The sequence below is a fragment of the Mustelus asterias genome, unplaced genomic scaffold (assembly GCF_964213995.1).
Source record: "Mustelus asterias unplaced genomic scaffold, sMusAst1.hap1.1 HAP1_SCAFFOLD_1731, whole genome shotgun sequence".
NCBI lineage: Eukaryota > Metazoa > Chordata > Chondrichthyes > Carcharhiniformes > Triakidae > Mustelus > Mustelus asterias.
The window spans coordinates 66,897-78,679 of NW_027591676.1; the positions used below are offsets into that span (position 1 = coordinate 66,897).

The 11,783-nt window shown below is 60.9% G+C and overlaps 1 protein-coding gene across 1 annotated transcript in view; it reads left to right on the plus strand.

Annotated features, from left to right (window-relative positions):
- Positions 1–11,778, plus strand: part of LOC144488639 (cohesin subunit SA-1-like) — a gene marked incomplete at its 3' end in the record, with an annotated part of 77,219 nt that extends 65,441 nt beyond the window's left edge. Inside the window, 5 exon segments of the mRNA XM_078206705.1 lie at positions 4,571–4,651; positions 7,954–8,046; positions 8,753–8,921; positions 11,661–11,743; positions 11,745–11,778. Of these exon segments, the coding sequence (XP_078062831.1) occupies positions 4,571–4,651; positions 7,954–8,046; positions 8,753–8,921; positions 11,661–11,743; positions 11,745–11,778 (460 nt within the window).
- Between the last annotated feature and the right edge of the window lie 5 nt (positions 11,779–11,783).

Here is an 11,783-nt window from a genome sequence, read left to right on the forward strand (position 1 = left end):
ACAAATGCACTTCAGTCCACCAGACCCTCTCTGATTAGCAATCCCATCCTGCCTGCTGTTTCTCTGAGTCTTACCGGCCCCACTGGTTCCCCTTCAGCTAATTCACCTTTGCTTTGGTTCCCACCCCCCTGCCAAACTAGTTTAAATCCTCCCGTGTGACGCTAGCAAACCTCCCGGCCAGAATATTTGTGCCCCTCCAGTTTAGATCCAACCCGTCCTTGTACAGGTCCCATCTTCCCCGGAAGAGACCCCAAAGGTCCAGATGTCTGAAACCCTCCCTTGACAACGGCAAGACCATGAGATCACAGCGTCAGCAAATGGTGCACTGCTTCCCGTTGCCATGAAACACACCGCAGAGGAGGGAGGAAAATCCCGCCCAATGTCCCATCAGCAAACTGGTCCATTTTGGCCCCCTCTGACAGTGCGGCACTCCCTCAGTACTGACCCTCTGACAGTGCGGCACTCCCTCAGCACTGACCCTCTGACAGTGCGGCACTCCCTCAGCACTGACCCTCTGACAGTGCGGCACTCCCTCAGCACTGACCCTCTGACATTGCGGCACTCCCTCAGCACTGACCCTCTGACAGTGCAGCACTCCCTCAGCACTGACCCTCTGACAGTGCGGCACTCCCTCAGTACTGACCCTCTGACAGTGCGGCACTCCCTCAGCACTGACTCTCTGACAGTGCGGCACTCCCTCAGTACTGACCCTCTGACAGTGTGGCACTCCCTCAGCACTGACTCTCTGACAGTGTGGCACTCCCTCAGTACTGACCCTCTGACAGTGTGGCACTGCCTCAGTACTGACTCTCTGACAGTGTGGCACTCCCTCAGTACTGACCCTCTGACAGTGTGGCACTCCCTCAGCACTGACTCTCTGACAGTGCGGCACTCCCTCAGTACTGACCCTCTGACAGTGTGGCACTCCCTCAGCACTGACTCTCTGACAGTGCGGCACTCCCTCAGTACTGACGCTCCGACAGTGCATTGTTGTGATGAGCCCAGTGGCTTCATATGTTAATACACACTGTACCGTTCATTGCAGATGAAACATGTCCACGTTGCGACTGTTTCAGTTTAACAAGTGACAGCTATTTGCTGGTTCACTCCTCAGGGCAATGCCTCGACCGATCAGAATCCAGCTGCCTCGTTTAAATTTCAAACCGTGTTTGGAAGTTAACTGTCCATCACCATCTCCTTGTGCCAATCAGAGGCCACTTGTCAACCAGTCAGCATCCTCTTCTCATCCTGTATGTATTTGCTTCCCTGGCATTGGTATTCCTGCGAACCGTCCTCATGAGGGCAAAACGAAAAGCTCTGAGGTACATTATGAAGTTAGCCAAGACCCCCCCAGCCCCCCAAACCTTTTTTGATTTTGGCATTAGGACAAGCAGAAGGTGTTTCGCTCCAAGTGTCATTCTATTGACCCACGAGGGAGCTTTCATGCGAGCAAACTTTATTTAACAACACAGTTAAAATATGACAAATAGAATCAGCAGAACTTTTACCGATTGGAAATGCTTGCACGTGACCAGGTGTAATTCGAATAGTTAACTATCTCTATCGTTCCAATGTAAGTAATAACCCCACAGACATAAATCCCTCTTCAGACTAAGTTAGCACAGGAAGAAAGCGCAGGCTCACATGGATGCTAGATTTCCAGCCTTTGAACCCCTCTGGCCAGATACAGAAAGATACCTGTCCTCTGACTCCCATACAGCAGCCTCCAGAGAAAGAGACTGATTTCTGGCAGAAAGTTGATAAGTCCCCTGGGCCTGATGAAATATATCCTAGGATTGTTTGGGAGGCAAGGGATGAGATAGCAGATCCTTTGGCATTGATCTTTGGGTCCTCACTGTCCACGGGGGTGGTGCCAGAGGACTGGAGAGTGGCGAATGTGGTTCCTCTGTTTAAGAAAGGGAATAGAAATGACCCTGGTAACTATAGGCCGGTTAGTCTTACTTCGGTGGTCGGTAAGTTGATGGAAAAGGTCCTCAGGGATGGGATTCACGACCATTTAGAAAGATGCGGATTAATCCGGGTTAGTCAGCACGGATTTGTGAAGGGCAAGTCTTGCCTCACAAATTTGATAGAATTTTTTGAGGAGGTAACTAAGTGTGTAGATGAAGGTAGTGCAGTTGATGTCATATACATGGATTTTAGTAAGGCGTTTGATAAAGTCCCCCACGGTCGGCTTATGAAGAAAGTAAGGAGGTGTGGGATAGAGGGAAGTTTGGCCGATTGGATAGGTAACTGGCTATCTAACAGAAGACAGAGGGTGGTGGTGGATGGAAAATTTTCGGACTGGAAACCGGTTACCAGCGGAGTGCCACAGGGATCAGTGCTTGGTCCTCTGCTCTTTGTGATTTTTATTAATGACTTAGAGGAGGGGGCTGAAGGGTGGATCAGTAAATTTGCTGATGACACCAAGATTGGTGGAGTAGTGGATGAGGTGGAGGGCTGCTGTAGGCTGCAAAGAGACATAGATAGGATGCAAAGCTGGGCTGAAAAATGGCAAATGGAGTTTAACCCTGATAAATGTGAGGTGATTCATTTTGGTAGGACTAATTTAAATGTGGATTACAGGGTCAAAGGTAGGGTTCTGAAGAATGTGGAGGAACAGAGAGATCTTGGGGTTCATATCCATAGATCTCTGAAGGTTGCCACTCAAGTGGATAGAGCCGTGAAGAAGGCCTATAGTGTGTTAGCTTTTATTAACAGGGGGTTTGAGTTTGAGCCGTGGGGTTATGCTGCAACTGTACAGGACCTTGGTGAGACCACATTTGGAATATTGTGTGCAGTTCTGGTCACCTCACTACAAGAAGGATGTGGAGACACTGGAAAGAGTGCAAAGGAGATTTACCAGGATGCTGCCTGGTTTGGAGGGTAGGTCTTATGAGGAAAGGTTGAGGGAACTTGGGCTTTTCTCTTTGGAGCGGAGGAGGTTGAGAGGAGACTTGATAGAGGTTGATAAGATGATGAGGGGGATAGATAGAGTGAACATTCAAAGACTATTTCCTCGGGTGGATGGTGCTATTGCAAGGGGGCATAACTATAGGGTTCATGGTGGGAGATATAGGAAGGATGTCCGAGGTAGGTTCTTTACTCAGAGAGTGGTTGGGGTGTGGAATGGACTGCCTGCAGTGATAGTGGAGTCAGAAACTTTAGGAACATTTAAGAAGCTATTGGATAGGCACATGGAGTACTTCGGGATGATAGGGAGTGGGATAGCTTGATCTTGGTTTCAGACAAAGCTCGGCACAACATCGTGGGCCGAAGGGCCTGTTCTGTGCTGTACTGTTCTGTGTTCTATATCAGTCTCCAAATCCGGGGGGGGGGGATAATGAGACACTGAGAAAGCTACCTCTCTCCAGAGATCCCCAAGCAGCAACTGACCTGATTGCTCTGTGTAAGCTTCATCTCGCCCAGTGACATGATCCTTCCTGTCAATCAACCTTAATTGAGCCCCACTCAGAAAAACCCTCAGGGGGGCGGGGAACATGAAAATAACCAAACTGCATTAACTCAAATTAAGACAAACATTCCAGCAATTAGGAGCAATTATGCTTCTGCAGTACCAAAGGAGCTGCCAGTTTCAGACAAAGTAGCACCGATAAAGGGAACTGACTGTTTAAAAAAAAATCTAGCACAAGAAACATGACACACATACATTTCTGAAAGGCACAGTATCATCTCACAGTGCAATGACTGACTGATCGTTCCCCGATACTCCGGAGAGTGTTCCATCAGTTTACTGTTTCTTGGTGCTTGTATCAGTTGAATATTTGATTTGATTTATGATTGTCACATGTATTAAAAGTTTAATTTTATTTATTAGTGTCACAAGTAGGCTTGCGTTAACACTGCAGTGAAGTTACTGTGAAAATCCCCTAGTCGCCCACACTCCGGCGCCTGTTCAGGGGGTAACACTGAGGGAGAATTTAGCACCCTAACCAGCACGTCTTTCGGACTGTGGGAGGAAACCGGAGCACCCGGAGGAAACCCACGCAGACACGGGGGAGAACGTGCAAACTCCGCACAGACGGCGAGCCGGGAATCGAACCCGGGTCCCTGGCGCTGTGGGCCAGCTGTGTCACCATGCCACCCTACTAGTATACAGTGAAAAGCATTGCTTCTTGCGCGCTATTCAGACAAAGCATATTTTTTATACAGAAGGAAAGGATAGAGTGCTGAGGATGTTACAGTCATAGCTAGGGTGTAGTGAAAGATCAATTTAATCTAAGGTAGGTCCTTATATATGACTCTCTTCAGAAGTCCGATGGCAGCAGGGAAGAAGCTGTTCTTGAGTCGAAGAAGGTGCAAGAGAGTAGGCCCGGGATGCATTGTGTCCTTAATTATGCTGGCTGCTTTTCCGAGGCAGGAGGGAGTGCAGACAGAGTCAGTGGACGGGAAGCTGGTTTGCAAAATGGACTAGGCTTCGTTCAGGACCCTTTGCATTTTCTTGCGGTGTTGGACAGGGCGGGAGCCAGACCAAGCTGTGATACAAGCGGAATGGATGCTTTGTGAAGACATTGCGTGTAATGCTCATTCTCTTTCTCTTAATCCACAGATTATTATCCAGGCATTGCTCTGTGCCCACTTTCATATTCTCTGGAGACTGGCTGTCATCTCCGAGTATCCAGTAACCAAGGTAATATTGGTAGATCCTGTTGGCTGGGCTTCTGGAGTTGGCTGCAAACCCTCCGCAACAAATGGGAGTTCGCAGCCTCCGTTAAACTGCTCGCGGGACACAAAGCGAGGGAGTTTCAGAATGGATTTCCTGCTGCGCAGTTTGCGATTATGTGCCAGAAGAGCTGTCAGGTGGCTTGTGCTGAATGGGAAAGACGTTATCACCCTTTGGCACCAGCACTTAACCCGTGCTGTCCCTGTCCTGGGAGTGTTTGATGGGGGACAGTGTAGAGGGAGCTATACTCTGTATTGAACACCGTGCTGTACCTGTCCTGGGAGTGATTGATGTCTGCCCCTGGCGCCCTGCACCTGGGGAGGGAGCAGGGCCCGGCGCCCGGGGATGGAGCGCCAGATTCTGGGGGCGGAGCGCCAGATTCTGGGGGCGGAGCGTCCGTCTGTCTGGGCTGTCCGCCCCCAGCGTCTGGCGCTCCGCCCCCAGCGTCTGGCGCCGCTCCGCCCCCCGGCGTCGGGCCCCGCTCCGCCCCTCGGCGTCGGGCCCCGCTCCGCCCCTCGGCGTCGGGCCCCGCTCCGCCCCTCGGCGTCGGGCCCCGCTCCGCCCCTCGGCGTCGGGCCCCGCTCCGCCCCTCGGCGTCGGGCCCCGCTCCGCCCCTCGGCGTCGGGCCCCGCTCCGCCCCTCGGCGTCGGGCCCCGCTCCGCCCCTCGGCGTCGGGCCCCGCTCCGCCCCTCGGCGTCGGGCCCCGCTCCGCCCCTCGGCGTCGGGCCCCGCTCCGCCCCTCGGCGTCGGGCCCCGCTCCGCCCCTCGGCGTCGGGCCCCGCTCCGCCCCTCGGCGTCGGGCCCCGCTCCGCCCCTCGGCGTCGGGCCCCGCTCCGCCCCTCGGCGTCGGGCCCCGCTCCGCCCCTCGGCGTCGGGCCCCGCTCCGCCCCTCGGCGTCGGGCCCCGCTCCGCCCCCGGGCCCCGCTCCGCCCCCGGGCCCCGCTCCGCCCCCGGGCCCCGCTCCGCCCCCGGGCCCCGCTCCGCCCCCGGGCCCCGCTCCGCCCCCGGGCCCCGCTCTGCCCCCCGGCGTCGGGCCCCGCTCCGCCCGCTCCGCCCCCGGGCCCCGCTCCGCCCCCGGGCCCCGCTCCGCCCGCTCCGCCCCCGGGCCCCGCTCCGCCCCCGGGCCCCGCTCCGCCCCCGGGCCCCGCTCCGCCCCCGGGCCCCGCTCCGCCCCCGGGCCCCGCTCCGCCCCGGGCCCCGCTCCGCCCCCGGGCCCCGCTCCGCCCCCGGGCCCCGCTCTGCCCCCCGGCGTCGGGCCCCGCTCCGCCCGCTCCGCCCCCGGGCCCCGCTCCGCCCCCGGGCCCCGCTCCGCCCCCGGGCCCCGCTCCGCCCCCGGGCCCCGCTCCGCCCCCGGGCCCCGCTCCGCCCCCGGGCCCCGCTCCGCCCCGGGCCCCGCTCCGCCCCCGGGCCCCGCTCTGCCCCCCGGCGTCGGGCCCCGCTCCGCCCGCTCCGCCCCCGGGCCCCGCTCCGCCCCGGGCCCCGCTCCGCCCCCGGGGCCCCGCTCCGCCCCGCTCCGCCCCCGGGCCCCGCTCCGCCCCCGGGCCCCGCTCCGCCCCCGGGCCCCGCTCCGCCCCCGGGCCCCGCTCCGCCCCCGGGCCCCGCTCCGCCCCCGGGCCCCGCTCCGCCCCGGGCCCCGCTCCGCCCCCGGGCCCCGCTCCGCCCCCGGGCCCCGCTCCGCCCCCGGGCCCCGCTCCCGCCCGCTCCGCCCCCGGGCCCCGCTCCGCCCCCGGGCCCGCTCCGCCCCCGGGCCCCGCTCCGCCCCGGGCCCCGCTCCGCCCCGGGCCCCGCTCCGCCCCCGGGCCCCGCTCCGCCCCCGGGCCCCGCTCCGCCCGCTCCGCCCCCCGGGCCCCGCTCCGCCCCCCGGGCCCCGCTCCGCCCCCGGGCCCCGCTCCGCCCCCCGGGCCCCGCTCCGCCCCCCGGGCCCCGCTCCGCCCCCGGGCCCCGCTCCGCCCGCTCCGCCCCCGGGCCCCGCTCCGCCCCGGGCCCCGCTCCGCCCCCGGGCCCCGCTCCGCCCCCGGGCCCGCTCCCGCCCCCGGGCCCCGCTCCGCCCCCGGGCCCCGCTCCGCCCCCGGGCCCCGCTCCGCCCCCGGGCCCCGCTCCGCCCCCGGGCCCCGCTCCGCCCCCGGGCCCCGCTCCGCCCCCGGGCCCCGCTCCGCCCCCGGGCCCCCGCTCCGCCCGCTCCGCCCCCGGGCCCCGCTCCGCCCCCGGGCCCCGCTCCGCCCCCGGGCCCCGCTCCGCCCCCGGGCCCCGCTCCGCCCCCGGGCCCCGCTCCGCCCCCGGGCCCCGCTCCGCCCCCGGGCCCCGCTCCGCCCCCGGGCCCCGCTCCGCCCCCGGCCCCGCTCCGCCCCCGGGCCCCGCTCCGCCCCCGGGCCCCGCTCCGCCCCGGGCCCCGCTCCGCCCCCGGGCCCCGCTCCGCCCCCGGGCCCCGCTCCGCCCCCGGGCCCCGCTCCGCCCCCGGGCCCCGCTCCGCCCCCGGGCCCCGCTCCGCCCGCTCCGCCCCCGGGCCCCGCTCCGCCCCCGGGCCCCGCTCCGCCCCCGGGCCCGCTCCGCCCCCGGGCCCCGCTCCGCCCCCCGGGCCCCGCTCCGCCCCCGGGCCCCGCTCCGCCCCCCGGGCCCCGCTCCGCCCCCCGGGCCCGCTCCGCCCCCGGGCCCGCTCCGCCCCCCGGGCCCCCGCTCCGCCCCCCGGGCCCCGCTCCGCCCCCGGGCCCCGCTCTGCCCCCCGGCGTCGGGCCCCGCTCCCCGGCGTCGGGCCCCGCTCTGCCCCCCGGCGTCGGGCCCCGCTCCGCCCCCTGGGCCCCGCTCCGCCCCCTGGGCCCCTCTCCGCACCCTGGGCCCCTCTCCGCCCCCTGGGCCCCGCTCCGCCCCCTGGGCCCCGCTCCGCCCCCTGGGCCCCGCTCCGCCCCCTGGGCCCCGCTCCGCCCCCTGGGCCCCGCTCCGCCCCCTGGGCCCCGCTCCGCCCCCTGGGCCCCGCTCCGCCCCCTGGGCCCCGCTCCGCCCCCTGGGCCCCTCTCCGCCCCCCGGGCCCCGCTCCGCCCCCTGGGCCCCGCTCCGCCCCCTGGGCCCCGCTCCGCCCCCTGGGCCCCGCTCCGCCCCCTGGGCCCCGCTCCGCCCCCTGGGACCCGCTCCGCCCCCCGGGCCCCGCTCCGCCCCCCGGGCCCTGCTCCGCCCCCCGGCGCCGGGCCCCGCTCGTGAGGGGTTGGCGGGGAGCTGTGAAGGAATGCCATTGGATTGGTGGCGATTGACTCACTCTGACTATTTGATGTGCACAGGAGCAGCTGATCAGACTGAGGAAGCAACGGAACACAGTGCTGGCCGTGTGTCAGCATGGCCTGTCTAACGTCAGCATCAGCGTGAGAGAGCAGGTGAGTGAGCGTAGGCCCAGTGCGCTGCCAGAGAGCTTGGCAGAATTCCAGCCATCTCCACTGACCAGCTGCCCCTCCACCCCCCGCAATCCCAGGAATTCGGGGAACACACAGCTGTGGAACCGTTCCCCAAGAGTCAGTACCTTCAGCAGAGGCGATCACAGAGAGGGAATTAAATCCCATCAGACTGTACCCTGCACAGTGTGAGAATGATCAGGTGGCAGGTGTGGGACAGTCAGTGCCAGCCTGAGAAGCTGTAAGGTGACTGCACAGTGGGGTGAGCGTCACGGTGGGGGTGGGGTGCTCAGGACGGCGGGGGCGGGGGGGGGGCCTCATGGGGGCTGGGGCCTTGGGGCGACGGAGGGGGGGGGTCCTCGGGGCGGCTGGGAGGGGTTCGGGGCAGCAGGGGGCTCGTGATGGCGGGATGGGGGCCTTGGGGGGGGGGGGGGGGGGTCTCTGGATGGTCAGGGAGGGGCCTCAGTGCGGCGGGCAGGGGGGGGGGGGGCTCGGGACAGCGGGCGGTGGGGGTCAGAGGCAGACAGGTTCTCTCGCTGGGTAGAATGGTTGTGTGCACACTGGGGCGCTGGGATCAGTTACCGTTCTGTTCTCTGGTCGAGGGGTTAGTGTTGTCCGCAGAGCGCCGATTTGCCCACCGGTAACTTGTTAACCACCCTGTTCTGTTCCGTTCTGTCCCATTCTGCCGCAGTCCTTCGTCCTGCTGTGCGACCTGCTGGTGGTCTTCAGCTGTCAGATGACGAAGGACGGCCATGATGAGTTGCAGCCTCTGGTCTTCACCGCTGATGTTGGGCTGGTCTCTGAGCTTCTGAGCTTTGTCATGGACCATGTGTTTGTGGAACTGGACGAAGATGGAGATGGTGAGGAGAGACTCCAGCTGTCTCTGACTGATCTGTACCTTGTCGATATCTACCTTGTCCCACCTTCTTCCAATCTCCCCTTCATCTCCTCTGTCCCCAACCCCAGCTTCACATTCGCATCCTCTTCAAACCACTCGAGCTGCGGGCAGTCCAACCAGAACTTTATAAAATTCTGCACAACTCCATTGCATTCGTATGGACCAGGCAGTGGCCCAGTGCTTAGCACTGCTGCCTCACAGCGCCAGGGACCCGGGCTCAATTCCGGCCTCGGCTCGCTGTCCACGTTGTCTGTGTGGAGCCTGCACGTCCTCCCCGTGTCTGCGTGGGTTTCCTCCTCTCGCAGTCCAAAGGTATGCGAGTTAAGGGGATTGACCATGCTAAATTGTCCCTCCGTGTCCCAGGCTGTGCAGGTTCGGGAGGTTTGTGGGGTTATGGGAAAAGGGCCTGGGTAAGATAACCTGTCGGAGAGTCGGTGTAGACGCAATGAGCCTCCTGCACTGTAGGGATTCGATCAGCCCCTCGTTCCTGCTACAATTCAATTCGGGACCAATAACATTTTGTTTAAAGTCGGCAAAGTCTTGAGTTACCACGAGAACAGAGGCACAAAAATAAACGTTACTATCCAAAGTGAAATAGACAAAACCATGCACAAAATCGATCTAACAGTCAGAGTTAATGTGAGTATTATGTGAATTAGTAGATAAACTGGCTGAGCTTACTACAGTGTACAACCAATAGCAAATGCCACCAAGGCAGATCCCCATGGCTTTCCCACCCGGACTCCAGTCAACTCCGAGTCAATCAATCTCGTTGAAACTCTGTTTCACTCACAGGGGGCTCCAAATTTTTCATTTTTGAATTATCAAACCTTCGAATTCTCTCCAAGCCACTCCAACTTGGACTGCCTCAACGACAGCACACACTGCCCCCAGGTTTTTGGATTTCAGAGTTTGTACTCCCGTCTGTACGTCCTGGTGGTGCAGTTCCAGCTCCTGGAGAACTGGCTCGCTTCCCTGCGCTGGCAAGCAGCACCCCCCCCCCCCCCCCCCCGGATTCCACCAAGTTCCAATCTTCCCCAGCTACACACCGAGGCTATAAACGGCTCCCGGGGATTCTCCTGAGCCCTAATCCGTTCCTGCGCAGAGCCAGTGACTTTCTGCCACCTCCTCAGCTCCCCGGGACTTCTCCTGAGCCCTAATTGCGCAGAGCGGTTTGATGGCCCCCTGGAACTTATCCTGAGCCAAGACTACACAGAGCCAGCTAACAGCAACACTTAGTGCTGCCCTAGAGCCTGCAATAGGAGTACCTTTACAGTACGGCCTTTGGCTGCATAACACTCACTTCCCTGCGCAAAGACGTTGGTGAAATTCTGGGACCTTCCTAAACCCCACCCATGTCTGTGACAAAGAACAAAGAAAATTACAGCACAGGAACGGCCCTTCGGCCCTCCAAGCCTGCACTGACCATGCTGCCCGTCTGAACTAAAACCCCCTACCCTTCCGGGGACCATATCCCTCTATTCCCATCCTATTCGCGTACTTGTCAAGACGCCCCTAAAATGTCACTACCGTATCCGCTTCCACTACCTCCCCCCCCGGCAACGAGTTCCAGGCACCCACTACTCTGTGTAAAAAAAAAAAAAATCTTGCCTCATACACCTCCTTTAAACCTTGCCCCTCGCATCTTAAACCTGTGCCCCCTAGTAATTGACTCTTCCGCCCTGGGGAAAAAGCCTCTGACTATCCACTCTGTCCATGCCCTTCATAATCTTGTAGACTTCTATCAGGTCGCCCCCTCAACCTCCGTCGTTCCAGTGAGAACAAACCAAGTTTCTCCAATCTCTCCTCATAGCTAATGCCCTCCATACCAGGCAACATCCTGGTAAAGCTTTTCTGTACCCTCTCCAAAGCCTCCACATCCTTCTGGTAGTGTGGCGACCAGAATTGACCACTAGTGCGGCCTAACTAAGGTTCTATAAAGCTGCAACATGACTTGCCAATTTTTAAAGTCAATATAGCCTTTAAGGGCTCACTGAATGCTTTTAAATGAATTCTAGTCTTAACTTTCAGAAGAAAATTACTCCCAGGGCTGCATTTCTTTGCAAGCAGTGCACTGTAGGGATTCTGTGATTCCTGCTGCTCCTTTGTGTTAACTTTGTGACAAGTCCCTTTGTATTGCAGCTTTCTGCAGTTTTTCTCTATTCAAACTCAATTCCTGTATTTATTTATTTATGAAGCCCAAGATCCTCTCGATCTGTCAGACAGCTGTGCACATGGTCCCTCTGTCCCTGCACACTCTTTGGAGCTCTGCCTCTCCCAGTCCCACCGCCAACCCCTCTCGTCCTTATTTAAATTCGATCTGTCCACCCGACCAACCTACCTGTCCCCCCTTGCGGTCGATTGGTCTTGTCCTCGCTCATTGTTGAAAGTTTATTTCTCGGTACCACCGGTAGGTTGACATTAACACGCCGGGTTTGAGTTTACCGCCGGGTTTGAGTTTACCGCCGGGTTTGAGTTTACCGCCGGGTTTGAGTTTACCGCCGGGTTTGAGTTTTACCGCCGGGTTTGAGTTTACCGCCGGGTTTGAGTTTACGCCGGGTTTGAGTTTACCGCCGGGTTTGAGTTTACCGCCGGGTTTGAGTTTGCCGCCGGGTTTGAGTTTACCGCCGGGTTTGGACTCACTGCCGGGTTTGAGTTTACCGCCGGGTTTGGACTCACTGCCGGGTTTATTTGAATTCAGATGAGTCATTGAAGATCGAGATGTTGCACAAGAGGAGGAATTTCCTGGCTGGATTCTGTAAACTCATCATCTACAACATGGTGGGACCTGCACACTGCGGCGGACATCTTCAAACACTACATG